This window comes from Sander lucioperca, chromosome 10, assembly GCF_008315115.2.
Source record: "Sander lucioperca isolate FBNREF2018 chromosome 10, SLUC_FBN_1.2, whole genome shotgun sequence".
Lineage (NCBI taxonomy): Eukaryota > Metazoa > Chordata > Actinopteri > Perciformes > Percidae > Sander > Sander lucioperca.
The window spans coordinates 866957-884456 of record NC_050182.1 but is presented as its reverse complement, the minus strand read 5'-3'; the positions used below and the strand labels follow the sequence as shown (position 1 = coordinate 884456).

The window sequence follows — 17500 nt, the reverse complement described above, 5'->3', positions numbered from 1 at the left end:
GGCAGCATGCAGCTAAAGACTCAGGGTAATGTTAGCTTAGCAGCTGGTAGCATGCAACTAAAGACACAGGGTAACTTTAACTTAGCGGCTGGCAGCATGCAGCTAAAGACTCAGGGTAATGTTAGCTTAGCGGCTGGCAGCATGCAGCTAAAGACACAAACATTGGAATAAGAGACAAAAACGTTGGAAAAAGTGGCGAAAACTTCGGTAAAAATGACCACAACGTCATAAAAAGCAACAACAACTAGTAAATGTATTGTGACCGTAAATTGATATGCGGGCCGGATCATAATCTGCAAGGGACCGGATTTGGCCCGCGGGCCTTGAGTTTGACACAGGTGCTGTAAACAGTCCCTCCAGAAAAACGTGATTATGTGATCTCATAATTCAACGCATAATCAGCCAAAGTCTGCATATTTATGCGGGGGGAGGTCGCATTTTTTCAAATACGCCGCACTTTTACCGCATAAATTGCAGATTTCTGCGCAAAATATGCGGGGCTTGCATGATTTCATAATCCCCACATTTTTGTTGCAAAAAAGTCACATATATCTTAGCAGAAAGTTGAAAAATGTTGCGTTTACTTCACACGAGCAGCCGTTTTCCCCTGTTGCCATGGGAACGTTATGAAGCGCGACGTAAACATCATCGAAAAGCTGCAAACCCCGCGATGAAACCGCAGTTTTTGCAATTTCATCGCATAAAATTGCATAAATATCCCGCATATTCCATCGCATTTTTTAAGAAAACGTGCCGCATAATCAAGGATTTCTGCCCGCAACAATCACAACAAAAACTCCCCATTTTTCTGGAAGGACTGTGTAAAGAGTTATCTGCTGCTGTTGTTGTGTCTCTGCAGACACGCCGTCTCAGAGAGTCCAGTTTATCCTCGGGACGGAGGACGCCGACGAGGAGCACATCCCCCACGACCTGTTCACCGAGCTGGACGAGATCGCCTTCAGAGACGGAGACTTCCAGGAGTGGAAGGAGATGGCGAGGCGAGGAAAACACTCTGCTCTTTATTTACATTCACTCTCACTGTTTATTCCTGCAATGTTTGCTTTTCTTTCAAGGGTAACTACCTTTTTTTTTTGCAACCTGGACCCTATTTTCCTATGTTTTTGTGTCTGACTGACTGATGGGAACAACAGTCTTTGACATTGGTCCAGTATTAAGCGAGATCGCTGCAGTCGGCAGCGGAGAAACAAGCTACAATATAAGTTAATAGGACAATTGTCCAGTTTGTATTTACCTTCACAAAAGTGCTTGTTTTGCCACTGACAGGTTCAGATTATTATTCTAAGTGTCTGACAACATTATGAAAGGATTTCTAAGGAGGTCGACCTTTCTGTTAAAGATTAAGACCCTTTTTTTAAACATAAAAACATCTGCGAAATTGCGTTCGCTAAACCCACCAGACTCCATGTAAATAAACAGTAATTTAAGCATCGTAAAACACACTTCATTCAAAGTCAACAGAAACTAAATAAAAATATGAAAAGCAGTTTTGGGTCGTCTTTCCACTTTTCCAACCATCACAACTCTAGTTTTAGTTGAAATAAACACATAGTTTACCGATTTACTTATTTATTTATGTTGGCTCTATACACGCTAGAAGTATGGTTTTTTTTAAATGGAGTCTGGTGGGTTTAGCACTAGCGACTTCAGAGCTGTTTCTGGTTAAACAGAAAGGTCTCAAAGAGGTTTTAAAGGTCTATATCTGTAGGGATCCTTACCATAATGTTGTAAGGAAACAATCGAGGAAAGTCTCAAGACCAGACTGTACATAAAAACGATTACAAAATTAAAAACAGATAAAATACGAGAATAAAAGTTACAGTGCAGTATAATAAATTAATCATTAAAGAGCAGTTTAAACAGTTAACAATATAAAAGCAGATAAAATGCGAGATTTTAGGCTGCTAGTATGGGACAATGTATAAGCCGTTGCTCTATACACGTAATCCACCCGCAACCTTGCCGTTCCCAGAACGGGCCGGTCCCACCGGTCTTACTTTTGGATTCTCTTTATATGCTTACTAGGGCTGTCAGCATTAACGCGTTAATCGCGATGCGATTGAGGGTCGGGTCATAATGCGTTCATTTTTTTTAATCGTATTAATCGCATGCCTCCATTTATTAATTTATTTTCACTTCATTCGGCTTTGCGTCGTGCACAGGCGACTATTTTGCCGTACTTCCTCGTAACACATCCTGCTGCTGCAGGATTTCGGTGCCTCATTCTGGAGCCACTGATATGTCTGCTCTTCTCTCTGATGCTCTGAAACAGACGTTACAGGAAACACAAACACCGTTGCACGGGACGCTAGTTAACACTATACTCGACAGCAGCTAACGTTAGCTTACCGCTAGCTAGTTAACACTATACACGACAGCAGCTAACGTTAGCCTACCGCTAGCTAGTTAACACTATACTCGACAGCAGCTAACGTTAGCCTACCGCTAGCTAGTTAACACTATACTCGACAGCAGCTAACGTTAGCCTACCGTTAGCTAATTAACACTATAATCGACAGCAGCTAACGTTAGCCTACCGCTAGCTAGTTAACACTATACTCGACAGCAGCTAACGTTAGCCTACTGTTAGCTAGTTAACACTATACTCGACAGCAGCTAACGTTAGCCTACCGTTAGCTAATTAACACTATACTCGACAGCAGCTAACGTTAGCCTACCGCTAGCTAGTTAACACTATACTCGACAGCAGCTAACGTTAGCCTACTGTTAGCTAGTTAACACTATACTCGACAGCAGCTAACGTTAGCCTACCGCTAGCTAGTTAACACTATACTCGACAGCAGCTAACGTTAGCCTACCGTTAGCTAGTAGCTGGATTAAACACGTTTAAAATGCTGACAGCTAACGCTAAACGGTGTAAAGTTTGACTGTATTTCACTGTAGAGGATTCAACACCGGGATGTAACAATCTGCAGCTGCTGTTGTCGGAAAAACACAGACGGTGCGTTCAATGAAACTGGTAATTTACAGTCTCGTGGTGCATTCAAAGTTGTTGTTAAATTCAAATGTGTGACTAGATTAAATATATAATAACCAAATACAAATCTTAAAATCAAGTTCATAAAGCAACTTTCTTTGCATTCATTTGATTCCCAATCAAGATCCACTGGTCAGAATGGCTTTCCATTGTTAATATGGACTTAAAAACTGTTCTGAAATGCAAAATAATAGAATTTTAATCGTGTGATAAAACATGCGATTAACTATAGAAATTCAACGATTAATCGCGATTAAGAAAATGTAATCATTTGACAGCCCTAATGCTTATATAGATTGTCATGCAGTTTCAACAATGCAGTCCAGATAAGATATGTATAATCCCTCCAGCGTGTTCTGGGGTTTCCTACCGGTCAGACGTGCCCGGGAATCCTAAATCGAAAGCTTTACCTCCTGGCTCAGCTCCCTCAGCGCCTCAACAGTCCTGATTACTGCCGACTAGAGGTGCAACGATGAATCGATTAATCGATTAGTTGTCAACTATTAAATTAATCGCCAACTATTTTGATAATCGATTAATCGTTTGAGTCATTTTTTTATTAAACAAAATAAGATTTCTCTGATTCCAGCTTATTAAATATGAATATTGTTCTAGTTTCTTCTCTCCTCTGTGACAGTAAACTGAATATATTTGAGTTTTGGACAGAACAAGACATTTGAGGACGTCCTTTTAGGCTTTGGGGAAACTCTGATCCACATTTTTCACCATGTTTTGACATTTTTATAGATCGAACAACTAATCGATTAATCGAGAAAATAATCGACAGATTAATCGACTATGAAAATAATCGTTAGTTGCAGCCCTAGTGTTGACGCCGAGCCGATACCCTCCACCGTGAACAATACCCCAAGATACTTGAATTCCTTCTCTCGGGGCGGCCCAGCCTACGTGCAGACTGCACAGAGGATTGCTGTTGTCCTGCAGGGCTGTGACACGAGTTGCAAGTATGCTGTTTGTTTAAATCAGTTTGTGTCTGAATGAATGCACAAAGGAAACAAACTTATGTTACAAATCACAGCTTGCAAGTTGCAAATTTTGTGAAGCAGGTACCGTATTGACTCCGAATATTCCTCTTCTGAATATATCTGTAAAATCTGATGCTAACTTTAAGCTGATGGTGATTAACACGTCAAACAAACTGCCACGCAGCAAAAATTCTGCTGTCACAGAACGTAATGTACGGAGATGGAGAGCCTTAAAAACGTTTCTATAAATATTTCAACTTTTTTTTAGAGATGCACCGATAGACCGGCCGGTGACCGGAATTGGCCGGTTTTCACGTGCTCGGCCATGACCGGCGACCGGCAGGTCAGTCTGACATATGGTGATTTCATGCCGGTCAACGCTCCAATTAACTGACAACATAAATTATACCAGTTACAGTTCTCAAGAACGCACGCACACACGGACGCCACAGCACGGACGCCACAGCACGGACGCCACAGCACGCTCTCTTTTTCCTTTCTCTCAACTTTTCCGCCGTGTGTGGCGCGTACCCGCTCGCGGTGTGACGCTCGTGTCGGCGCTATTCTCCCACATGTAGGAACCTGGTGAATTAACCTGCAACATGTCAGCTGTTTGGGAATTCTTCAGCGTGTGTGCAGAAGATAACAAGTTTGCAATATGCAACACCTGCAAGGAGAAAGTAGGGCGTGGAGGGACGACACCAAAAACCTAAATCACATTTCTTTAGTTGGATATTGGATGTGAAAAGAAGGAAATGGTTCTAACATTGCTCTTTAGATGTGTGTTAATGTCCCACACCAGGAGTAATTTATATAGTTCTATTTTATAGTGATCCATTATCTGTTCAACACATGTTTTTTATGTTCTGTGCAAAATGTTCTGTTAAAGAAAAGATAGAAAATAAATATTTGCGTGTGCTGTAAAGTGGTTAGAAAAAATGAAATCGGTATCGGCTGGCCTAACTCAAAGAAAATCAGAAATCGGAATTGGCCTAGAAAGTTGTAATCGGTGCGTCTTTCTACAAATATTCCAATATATTCCCATTTATTCCTAAAATATCCCAACTTTTTTCTTAAAATATTTTTTCCCATCAGTCACTTAGACACAGAAACATAGGAAAATAGGGTCCAGGTTGTCGAAAACAGTATTAAGGTTTTTGAAAGGGCTTGTTTCGCTAAATGCTCCACTAGTTTAAATCCAAGATGATCCTTTTTATAATAACACACCTCTTCACTTTGCTTTTGTTGGTTATCCTTCGTTCTTTGAACAGGATCAACTTTTATTTATTCAGGATTTTGAATCTGAGAGCTGAAGGTGTTTCAGCGTCCTGCAGCTGTCTGAACAAGATCCTGATAAATCCAGTAGGATTTGATATTTTTTAAGATTATCACAACACCTTTTTAATGCCTGGATTATTTCAGACCTGGAGTCAGACTTACATGAGGAGGAGAAACCTGTGTTTGGATGATCCTAACAACACAAAACCGATAACTGTAGAGTGAACATAACCTGAAAACAGCGGTCTGAAACGGCAAATGTGACCAGAAATGCCACTTTCTTTGCCAAGGTTATAGGGGTGTCGTGATTTGTAATCGGATTGAAATGAGCTTTTGATTTTGACTCAAAATCATATGCAGAATTGGCGATCCCCCAGTACTTTTTTGTCTCTCCACCCCCTCTTCTTGTGCACGTCCGAAGAAAAAAACAGACACAATCAGGGTTTCCGCGGGTCATTAAAAAGCATGAAAAGTAATTAAATAGATTTTGTGAAAATTCAGGCATGAACTGGCATGAAAAAGCATAAACTTCGATGTTCAAAGGCATTAAAAGTTATGTAAACTTGATGGAATAAAAACATTGTTTTTCACGATTTATTTTGATTATACAAACATCTAAATCTAATTTTGATCGGAAGTATAGCGTAATGGTTGACAGGCGGAACCTTTTAATTGGCTGTTTTTTACGGCTGGTGCACGAAGTCGCGACACCGGATGCTAGTAATGCAACGTGCGGTGAGTGTGTCCCCCTTCTTGAAGGCCGTCTCAAAGCTCTTATTCCGAGGATAGAGGATGGATCTCTGAGGAGCTATGAGCGAGGATGGAGGAGGGATCTCTGAGGAGCTATGAGCGAGGATGGAGGAGGGATCTCTGAGGAGCTATGAGCGAGGATACAGAGAGCAGCCTTCCTGGAAGCCGTGCAGCTGAAAGCCATTGCTAACTCCGCCCGTACAGCTGACAAATTCACGTGACGGTTCAGAGGAAAGGACGTCTCATCCCTCTAAAACACATTTTCCTCACAGAATTTCCTCGTGTCTGTCCTGTGCTTCCTCGTAGGGACGGACTAAGACGCAAGGAAGGGAGGCAAGTGCAATTTAAGAATGTGAGATGCACTGAATGTAACTTAAACTAAGCTGCTGGTAGCATGCAGCTAAAGACTCAGGGTAACGTTAGCTTAGCGGCTGGTAGCATGCAGCTAAAGACTCAGGGTAATGTTAGCTTAGCGGTAGCCTGCAGCTGCACTATTTCAGTCACCGTGGCCACTGCCGGAGTCGGAGATGACGGAGAAGGAAGTCACTGTGGGGCCTTCCCCGTGAGAGAGTTTTGGAAACAAACAAAGAAGGACAAGCCTGTGGGCTCAGATGGGACTCCATGGTGCATTCATGTGCACCTTGTTTAACTAATGGTGCATTCAACTGCACCTCGTGAACTGAGAAACTCCAACTGTTGTATCTATCTGCCATCTTGTGGCTCTTACCGTTGATTTGGAGAATCATCACACCCCTACAAGATTTGTAAATTTCTCTTCAACAGAAATCAGCGGAACAGAAGTCGAAATGTCCATTTATTTCAGGCTTGTCATGACAGTTTTGCTATGACGTGTTTAAAGCACCTGTGCTCTGCTATGCTAAGTTAAATCCGTGTTTGTTTGTTGTCTCCAGATGGCTGAAGTTCGAGGAGGACGTAGAGGACGGCGGTGAGCGTTGGAGTAAACCGTACGTGGCCACGCTGTCTCTTCACAGTCTGTTCGAGCTGCGTTCCTGCATCCTCAACGGCACGGTGCTGCTCGACATGAGGGCCAACACCATCGAAGAGATCGCAGGTCAGCACGCTCGCCAACACTACGGCCGGGACCATATGCTTGTTATCCTGATTCGATTGGCCGCTGGTTTCTACATTAAAAGTAGTAGCCTAGAAATCTAGACCACCCTGGCGGCAGCAAATGTAATTTGCAGCCAGGGTCAGTCTAGCAACTCTCCGTTGGCTTGCGAGCTGGAAAAACCAAACTCTAGTCAGGCCAATCACATCGTGTATAGAGTCGGTGGGCGGGGCTTAACATAATGACGGCAGAGTTGCGACAGTTCCGCGTGAATTCCCTGCTACTTGAAAACAAAGAAGATGGCTGCTGCTGCTGGTGAACAGCGGTCTTTGGAGTCGGCTTTGGCCGCGACTCTGGAAGACTTGGAGTTCAGCTTTACTGATCTCCCGATTCGATTATGATTATCATGTCTTCGATTCGATATCTCGATGCATCACAATGCGTCAAATACATTTTTCTATTAAAGCCATATAGGATATTTAATTCATAGCTTTTCAAGCTTCAAAAACAAAACATTCTGCAGTGCTCTAATACTAAATACATTGGATATATAAACCAGTCCCTCCAGAAAAACGTGATTATGTGATCTCATAATTCAACGCATAATCAGCCAAAGTCCGCATATTTATGCGTGGGGCCGCATTTTTTCAAATTTGCCGCACTTTCGCCGCATAAATTGCCGATTTCTGCACAAAATATGCGGGGCTTGCATGATTTCATAATCCCCGCATTTTCGTTGCAAAAAAAGTGACATATATCTTAGCAGAAAGTTGAAAAAATGTTGTTTACTTCACACAAGAGCAGCCGTTTTCCCCTGTTGTCATGGGAACGTTATGAAGTGACGTAATTACGCGACGTGAACATCATCGAAAAGCTGCAAACCCCGTGAGGAAGCCATGAGGAAACCGCAGTTTTTGCAAGTTCCCGCAATTTCATCGCATAAAATTGCATAAATATCCCGCATATTCCATCACATTTTTTAAGAAAACGTGCCGCATAATCAAGGATTTTTGCCCGCAACAATCACAAAAAAACTCTGTATTTTTCTGGAAGGACTGATAAAACTACAGCACTGAGCACATGGCACTTCCTGAATGTGCAAAACATACCAGAATATGTAAACAGAAAGGTTGTCAGGCCTACATTAAATTGTATTAACAGAAATAATCAATTACGGCCCGGCTGATTATCGATGCAGCATCGCCCACGTCCACGATTCGATTCTAGTTTCTACATGAAATCTGTAAAATGCGTGTCCAGACTGTGTGTAACTTGTACAACCATCGCGGCGCCATGTCCGCTAACCCCCTGCTGTCCCTCGCCCCGAGCAGACATGGTGATCGACAGCATGCTGGCGTCGGGGCAGCTGGAGGAGGGCGTCCGAGAGAAGGTGAAGGAGGCCATGCTGAGGCGCCACCACCATCAGAGCGAGAAGAAGCTCAGCAACCGAATCCCGCTGGTGCGATCCTTCGCCGACATCGGCAAGAAACACTCCGACTCCTATTTACTGGACCGCAACGGTGAGGCCACGCTGTCCTCTTCTCATTCTGAAATCCACTTTTTGCTTTTTTAAACATTCATCTGCAAGTCTGTTCTAACCTCTCTCTGTTAAATCCCAAAACCTGTTTCATACTCGCTGTCTCACGTTGATGTGAGTTCTGCCGTCTTTGTTTTCCAAGAACTCATTGGCTGCGGTGGAGAAGTCAAAAATATTACCTCCGGAGTCCTTTTCCTGAACCCTGATGGTAAACGTCATGCTGTCAGCGAAGGGTGTGGAGGAGAATTCAAAAGGAAGAATTAGGAAAAGACTAACGCGGTGCGAGGGGAAACCGACTGCCCTTACACTTCCTGAAGCCAGTTTAAGTTTAGTGTGTGTTTCTGTGTGTGTGTGTGTGTGTTTGTGTGTGTGTGTGTGTGTGTGTGTGTCTGTCTGTGTTTGTTTGTCTGTGTTTGTGTGTGTGTGTGTGTGTCTGTCTGTCTGTCTGTCTGTCTGTGTGTGTGGGCTTCAGCTGCACTGTGTGTGTGTGTGTGTGTGTGTGTGTGTGTCTGTTTGTGTGTGTCTGTTTGTGTGTCTGTTTGTGTGTCTGTTTGTGTGTGTGTGTGTGTGTGTGTGTGCATGTGTGTGTGTGTGTGTGTGCATGTGTGCGTCTGTGTGTGTGTGTGTGTGTGTGTGCGTGCGCTTAAGCTGCACGGTGTGTGTGTGTGTGTGTGTGTGTGTGTGTCTGTCTGTGTTTGTTTGTCTGTGTTTGTGTGTGTGTGTGTGTGTGTGTGTTTGTTTGTGTGTGTGTGTGTCTGTGTTTGTTTGTCTGTCTGTGTGTGTGGGCTTCAGCTGCACGGTGTGTGTGTGTGTGTGTGTGTGTGTCTGTTTGTGTGTGTGTGTGTGTGTGTGTGTGTGTGTCTGTTTGTGTGTCTGTTTGTCTGTGTGTGTGTGCGTCTGTGTGTGTGTGTGTGTGTGTGTGTGTGTGTGTGTGTGTGTGCGCTTCAGCTGCACGGTGGGTGTGTGTGTGTGTGTGTGTGTGTGTGTGTGTGTGTGTGCGTGTGTTTGCAGCTGTGATGAGTTGTTGTACAAGCGATAATGAACCTAATAGATAATTAGTGATGTTGTCCAGAAACCTGCTGTTGTGTGTTTCCTGTCGCTCAGCATTAACATGAACAGATCTGCTGAGTCAGCGAGCTAATAACCAGCTAATACCGTGTGACGGGTCGGCGTTTTAATATCCGGATCATAAATCCAGTGAGTGAGTGAGAGGAATGCTTTAATTCTGCTGAGGTAATCTGAAGCAACATCGTGCTGAAACCTGCAGCTCCGTCTGCAGAGAAAACACGACAACAAGGGGTGTGTGTGTGTGTGTGTGTGTGTGTGTGTGTGTGTGTGTGTGTGTGTGCGTGCGTGTGTGCGCGTGCGTGCACGTGTGTGTGTGTGTGTGTGTGTTAGGGCAGCAGCTATCGATTATTTTAGTAATCGGGTAATCGGATAAGAAATACTTTTGTTTTATTGAAGAGCAATAATAAACAATATTTTGGTTTAATTTTTGGAAAAAAAAATACATTTTTATTGCCTACATTGCTTACAATATCATCTCTCCAAAAACGTAACATATTAAGTGCATTTAAGTGCCATATTACATTGTTTTTAAAGAAAATATTTTCTGAAATACAATAACAACCTCAAACTACATTAAACCTACATAAACATGACCTTAAGTTAACTTAACTTTCAGAACTACAAGTTTCAACCTGAGACTTATCTGTATATAGGCCTATATGTAAATATTAGTTATACTCCACCTATTTTCATTTATATATTTGATTACAATATCACACAGCTCTGTTACACTTATGCTAGTAGATCGTTGACCAGCTGTTTCTCCGTGAAGAGAGAGAGTCAGAGAAAATAGTGCGCTACAATCAGCTGTTTTTCCGGCTCTTTAGATCAAATTGTGGTCACCGCTACATATTTTCTTGTCTTTGATTTTGGTAGTTGTCGTGTTTGGTGTAGTTTCATCGTCCATACGCCTCTGTGAGTCCTCTTCGTGGAATGGATGATTAAGTTGGACTCAATGTTTTCTGTTGAGATGCTGAAGCATTGACGTTGTGCTATTATTATGCTAAGCTAGTTCCATTTTGCAGTAGACACACGGTACAGAGTTTTCGTTTTAATTACGTTTGAACTGATTCCAAACTTTGGCCACTTTCTGTCGTTTTTTTCTCCAGCCTGTCTCAATTCAATTCAATTTTATTTATAGTATCAAATCATAACAAGAGTTATCTCGAGACACTTTACAAATAGAGTAGGTCTAGACCACACTCTATAATTACAAAGCCCCAACAATTACAGTAGTTCCCTGAAGAGCAAGCATATAGCAGTAGCTATTGCGACAGTGGCGAGGAAAAACTCCCTTTCAGGAAGAAACCTGGGACAGACCCAGACTCTTGGTAGGTGGTGTCTGACGGTGCTGGTTGGGGGTGTGATGAACAGTGGCAATAATATCACAAAGATAGTGGAACAGTCACTACAATGGTAGTCGTAGTAGTTCGTGTCATAATAGGGCACAGCAGGGCGATACAGGGTGTAATGTGGCACAACAGAACATGGGTGGATGCGGCAGGACACTGCAGGATGCAGCCGGACCCTGCAGGACGCAGCAGGACGCAGCCGGACACTGCAGGACGCAGCCGGACCCTGCAGGACGCAGCCGGACACTGCAGGACGCAGCAGGACGCAGCCGGACGCAGCCAGACACTGCAGGACGCAGCCGGACACAGCAGCAGGACGCAGCCGGACACTGCAGGACGCAGCAGGACGCAGCCGGACACTGCAGGACGCAGCAGGACGCAGCCAGACACTGCAGGACGCAGCCAGACACTGCAGGACGCAGCAGGACGCAGCCAGACACTGCAGGACGCAGCCAGACACTGCAGGACGCAGCCAGACACTGCAGGACGCCGCAGGACGCAGCCAGACACTGCAGGACGCAGCCAGACGCAGCAGGACGCAGCCGGACACTGCAGGACGCAGCAGGACGCAGCCGGACGCAGCCAGACACTGCAGGACGCAGCCGGACACAGCAGCAGGACGCAGCCGGACACTGCAGGACGCAGCAGGACGCAGCCGGACACTGCAGGACGCAGCAGGACGCAGCCAGACACTGCAGGACGCAGCCAGACACTGCAGGACGCAGCAGGACGCAGCCAGACACTGCAGGACGCAGCCAGACACTGCAGGACGCAGCCAGACACTGCAGGACGCCGCAGGACGCAGCCAGACACTGCAGGACGCAGCCAGACGCAGCAGGACGCAGCCGGACACTGCAGGACGCAGCAGGACGCAGCCAGACACTGCAGGACACAGCCAGACACTGCAGGACGCAGCAGGACACAGCCGGACACTGCAGGACGCAGCAGGACGCAGCCGGACACTGCAGGACGCAGCAGGACGCAGCCAGACACTGCAGGACGCAGCCAGACACTGCAGGACGCAGCCGGACACTGCAGAACGCAGCAGGACGCAGCCGGACACTGCAGGACGCAGCCGGACGCAGCCAGACACTGCAGGGAATCGCAGAGCGTATCAGGGTGTAGCAGGACCACAGCGACAGCTGCACTCAAGACCCCCGTGTTGGTGCCACCCTAATCCAAGGCGGACCTTCTCTTAGCCCCTTGCGCTTTTTCTTCATTTTGTAATCAGTCTTCATGGCATGTGTCGCCAGCAGCGTCAGCCCGGTGTGCGACAGTAATAATCCTCCGTGCGGAAACACCGTGAGCGATACAACTTTGGTAATGTTAATTACAACGAAGCTTCGAGGCAAATCATTTTGCATCGAGGATTTTTAGTAATCGAATTATTTGAGATACTCGAGGAATAGTTTCAGCTCTAGTCTGTCTGTGTGTGTCTGTGTGTGTCTGTCTGTCTGTCTGTCTGTCTCTGTGTCCGTCCGTCCGTCTACATTTAAAGTAGTGCTGGGTGATATGGAGGAAATCACAATATTTCTTTACTGAATACCATATTGGTCCGAATATAAGACGACCCCTCCTGTTCCTAGACTCATTTTTGGAAGAAGTATTTAGATCCTTTTGCATCCATGTTACATTTTAGGAGATAAAATCAAACTACTGAAGAAGTATAAGGTCCCTTCGCCATCAGCGATCCGTGGAGGCGACGATGACACATCATCTTTATCGTCTGCTGACTCCCTCGTTACTGAGTTACTGTTCATGTGCCGAAGCTGACAGCCCTGGCACTTTAAAGTCCAAATCAGCAGGAAGCGGTCAGTGGCGCAGAGCGACATGCTGACAGAATCGGAATCAGAAAAGGGCTTATTGCCACAGGAAGTTACACTTACAGTATGTGGAATTTGCCTTTTGTTATTTGGTACATATGTATGTACCAAATAACAAAAGGCAAATTCAAATGTTCAGTATTGTTTATGTAGACATAAACAGACATATTTCAGGGGCCTGGACCCCTCAAAGCCTCGGCCTATTCCCCTCAAAGTCTCGGCCAGGACCCCTCAAAGTCTCGGTCTCGACTCCTCAAAGTCTTTGTCTATTCCCCTCAAAGTCTCGGCCTATTCCCCTCAAAGTCTCGGCCTATTCCCCTTAAAGTCTCGGCCTGGACCCCTCAAAGTCTTTGTCTATTCCCCTCAAAGTCTCGGACTCGACCCCTCAAAGCCTTGGCCTCGACCCCTCAAAGCCTTGGCCTGGACCCCTCAAAGTCTCGGCCTGGACCCCTCAAAGTCTTGGCCTATTCCCCTCAAAGTCTCGGCCTGGACCCCTCAAAGTCTCGGCCTGGACCCCTCAAAGTCTCGGCCTATTCCCCTCAAAGTCTCGGCCTGGACCCCTCAAAGTCTCGGCCTGGACCCCTCAAAGTCTCGGCCTATTCCCCTCAAAGTCGCGGCCTCGATACACTCTGGTCTTGGTGATGACTTGGTCTCGTTTGAGGTGTTCTTGGCTACAACACTGTTGTGCATCATGGTATCTGTTTCCTGTCCACTGTTTAAATATATGATCTATCTCTAAATCTCTGCAGGGCTGCTGGCGTCCCCGCAGTCGGCTCCAGGAAACCTCGACAGCAAGAACAGCGAGAGTCGCATCAACGGAGGCAGCCGGGAGAACAGCACGGTGGACTTCAGCAGGGTAAAGACGCCGCTCTTCTTCCTGCTCCGTTACATTAAGGTTTTATCACCGATCAGGAGGGCTGGATCGAGGAACCGATTCATGAGTTTGAAGTTTAATATGGTAAACCATACTCCGTGACGATCATTTCTCAGTCTCCTCTGCCTGCGGAGATGCCGTTTATCTGGCGATGTTGCATATTCATCTACCAGAGGCCTGTGCTACGAAGCAAGATTTGGCCTCAACGAGGTAACTTCAGGTTCAACCCCAGGGTTTCGTGGATCAGTTGTTACCAGGTTCAATCGCCGTAACTTACGCTGAAGACCTAACGAGAGGGAGAGAGAGGGAGAGAGAGAGGGAGAGAGAGAGGGAGAGAGAGAGGGAGAGAGGGAGAGAGAGAGGGAGAGAGGGAGAGACACACAGAGAGACACACACAGAGACACACACACACACACACACACAGAGAGAGAGAGACACACACACACACACACACACACACACACACACACACACACAGAGACACACACAGAGACACACACACACACACACACACACACACAGAGACACACACAGAGAGAGAGAGAGAGAGACACACACACACACACACACACACAGAGACACACACACACACACACACACACACACACACACACACACACACACACACACACACACAGAGAGAGAGAGAGACACACACACACACACACACACACACACACACACACACACACACACACACACACACACACACACACACACAGGGAGACACACACACACACACACAGAGACACACACACAGAGAGAGAGAGACACACACACACACACACACACACACACACACACACACACAGAGACACACACACACACACACACACACAGAGACACACACGCACAGACAGACACACACATACACACACACAGAGACACACACACACACAGAGAGACAGACACACACAGAGAGACACACACACACACACACACACACACACAGAGACACACACACACACACACACACACGAACACACACACACACACAGAGAGAGGCTATTTGCTTGTTGAGCCGTGCGTTGCCAATGCGCACTTCGGTTTAATTATGTTTTTATATTTTTTGTTTGCTCCCATGATCCCTTCCACCGCCAGGGTTGCAACTGAAATAAAAGGCTAAAGCAACGACGAACAAGTGTAATTATGGTCAGATGTAGCGCCTGACTGACGGGGAAGTGATATTAATAAGCGTTGTGATTTACACATCTACAGCGTCGGCTTTTTTTTTGCCAGCTGTCCTTCCTGTTTCAGGAAGCAGCGACTGTATTGTGTTTTGCCTGCAAAACCGTGTCTGTGTTCTTCATATTTATGTAGAATTATAATTTGCTCTTCTTATATAAAATATGCAGCTCTGGTAGATGTTTGCGATTGGTCGTGCTGTGCAAACCCCGCCTCTTTTACGTGAACGTGGGGAACCCTGGGTTGATTGAAGTCAAGTTCATAAAGTAACTTTCTTTGCATTCATTTGATTCCCAATCAAGATCCACTGGTCAGAATGGCTTTCCATTGTTAATATGTACTTAAAACTGTTCTGAAATGCAAAATAATAGAATTTTAATCATGTGATAAAACATGCGATTAACTATAGCAATTCAGCGATTAATCGCGATTAAGAAAAATTAATCGTTTGACAGCCCTGTCCACAACGGATCAAGTCCAGACTCAACTTCCCGATCTCAAATGTTGTGGGCGGGGCGAAGTTCGGCTGGCATCCAGGCTAGTATACTGGCAGAACTGCTGTGCATGGAAACGCTATGAATGAGGTCAGGTATACTGCAGTGAAATGGCTGCTATGGAGACTAACATCATTGCACAAGAATACAATTGGGCTCATTGAATCCACAAGAGTCTCAGCTGATGAATGACGACCATTCATCGTAAATAAGGGCTCCCCCTCCCTACAAAAGCCAATTTAACCACTGTGGTTAAATTGGCTTTTGTAGGGAGGGGGAGCCCTTATTTACGATGAATGGTCATCATTCAAAATTGTGCTGTAAAATTACTTAAAGGTCCCATGACATGGGCCTCTTTGGATGTTTTTCTATAGACCTTAGTGGTCCCCTAATACTGTATCTGAAGTCTCTTTATATAGACCTTAGTGGTCCTCTAATACTGTATCTGAAGTCTCTTTATATAGACCTTAGTGGTCCTCTAATACTGTATCTGAAGTCTCTTTATATAGACCTTAGTGGTCCTCTAATACTGTATCTGAAGTCTCTTTATATAGACCTTAGTGGTCCCCTAATACTGTATCTGAAGTCTCTTTATATAGACCTTAGTGGTCCCCTAATACTGTATCTGAAGTCTCTTTTATATAGACCTTAGTGGTCCCCTAATACTGTATCTGAAGTCTCTTTTATATAGACCTTAGTGGTCCCCTAATACTGTATCTGAAGTCTCTTTATATAGACCTTAGTGGTCCCCTAATACTGTATCTGAAGTCTCTTTATATAGACCTTAGTGGTCCTCTAATACTGTATCTGAAGTCTCAGCTTTCCATTCACACCCAATTTATGCAACTCCGAGACGGTTTAGCGACCCCATACGTAGAGTAAATTAAAACTAGCAAACCCATTTTGAAAACTAACTAAAAAGAAATCTAAAAGTCAGTTCACCTGAACCTGAAGGAGCCAATCAGAGGCTGTGATTGTGTTCAGGAGGATGACTCGTGTGTTTCTCAGCAGGACTGCGACTGCGTTTGTTTGCTGCCAGCGGCCGGCAGACCGCCCGCCGTAAGTCTATTCACTGTGGACCAATCAGTGGGCTGTATTGTGGCTCATCGTGGTGCTGCTCTGTGTGCGTGTCCGTGTGTGTTTGACTCCATCAGCTGTGATGTTTCAGTGTTCGTTTCGTGATGAAGAAGCAGACTCCGGTTGGATCTGTTGGCTGATTTCATCTCAATGTTGCATCAAGATGTCATTGTTGTGCATAACATTTTTGTGGACCCTATTTTCCCATGTAGTGAAGTCTAAGTGACAAATGTGGAGAAAAATCTTTGAACTTGGTCCAGTATTGAGCGTGAACGCTGTAACTGGCAGCTGTGAACCGGGCTGTAACCCTACAGGACAAATGTTCAGTCAGTTTGCGTCCACTAAAAGTTCTGCTGTTGCTGCTGACAGACTCAGATTATTATTCTAAGTGTCTGACAACATTATGAAAGGATCCCTACAGAGATAGACCTTTTAGTTAAAGAGTAAGATCCTTTTAGTTTAACATAAAACAGCCCCGAAATCACCATCACCAAACTCCACCAGACTCCATGTAAATAATCAGGACTTTTAGCGTGTATTGAGCCAGCATATTTCCACATGTAAATGGGTGAATTAAGGGTTTATTTCAACCAAACCAGAGTGGTGATTGTTGGAAAAGAGAATAGACGACCCAAAACAGCTTTTCATAGTTTTATTCTGTTTCTGTCCACTTTGAATGAAGTGTGTTTTACGATGATAAAAGTAGTGATTATTTACATGGAGTCTGGTGTAGAGTTTGGCGACATTGATTTCAGGCTGATCTTACTCTTTAACTAAAAGGTCTATCTCCATAGGGATCCTTTCCATACTGGACGGTTACTTTAAGTAGTACTCTCGGAACACAAACACCCATTTCCTGGGCCAAAGTCTTGTGTTTTAGGACCCAAATATACGTGGAATTCATACGAATTACGGTGCATTAATTTTCTCAGCTATATGTAGGATTGGTTCATGAGAGCAGTTGGTGTTTGATTCCTCGGCATCAGATCAG

At 45.0% G+C, this 17500-nt stretch overlaps 1 protein-coding gene across 2 annotated transcripts in view; it reads left to right on the top strand.

Annotated features, from left to right (window-relative positions):
- The window catches only part of LOC116051190 (sodium bicarbonate cotransporter 3-like), a 66442-nt gene that overhangs the window by 20781 nt on the left and 28161 nt on the right, over positions 1 to 17500 (top strand). For both annotated transcript variants that reach the window (XM_031301435.2, XM_036005788.1), the window contains exons 4-7: positions 860 to 998; positions 6942 to 7102; positions 8431 to 8619; positions 13629 to 13735. In XM_031301435.2, the coding sequence (XP_031157295.2) occupies positions 860 to 998; positions 6942 to 7102; positions 8431 to 8619; positions 13629 to 13735 (596 nt within the window). The remainder of the gene's footprint in view (positions 1 to 859; positions 999 to 6941; positions 7103 to 8430; positions 8620 to 13628; positions 13736 to 17500) is intronic.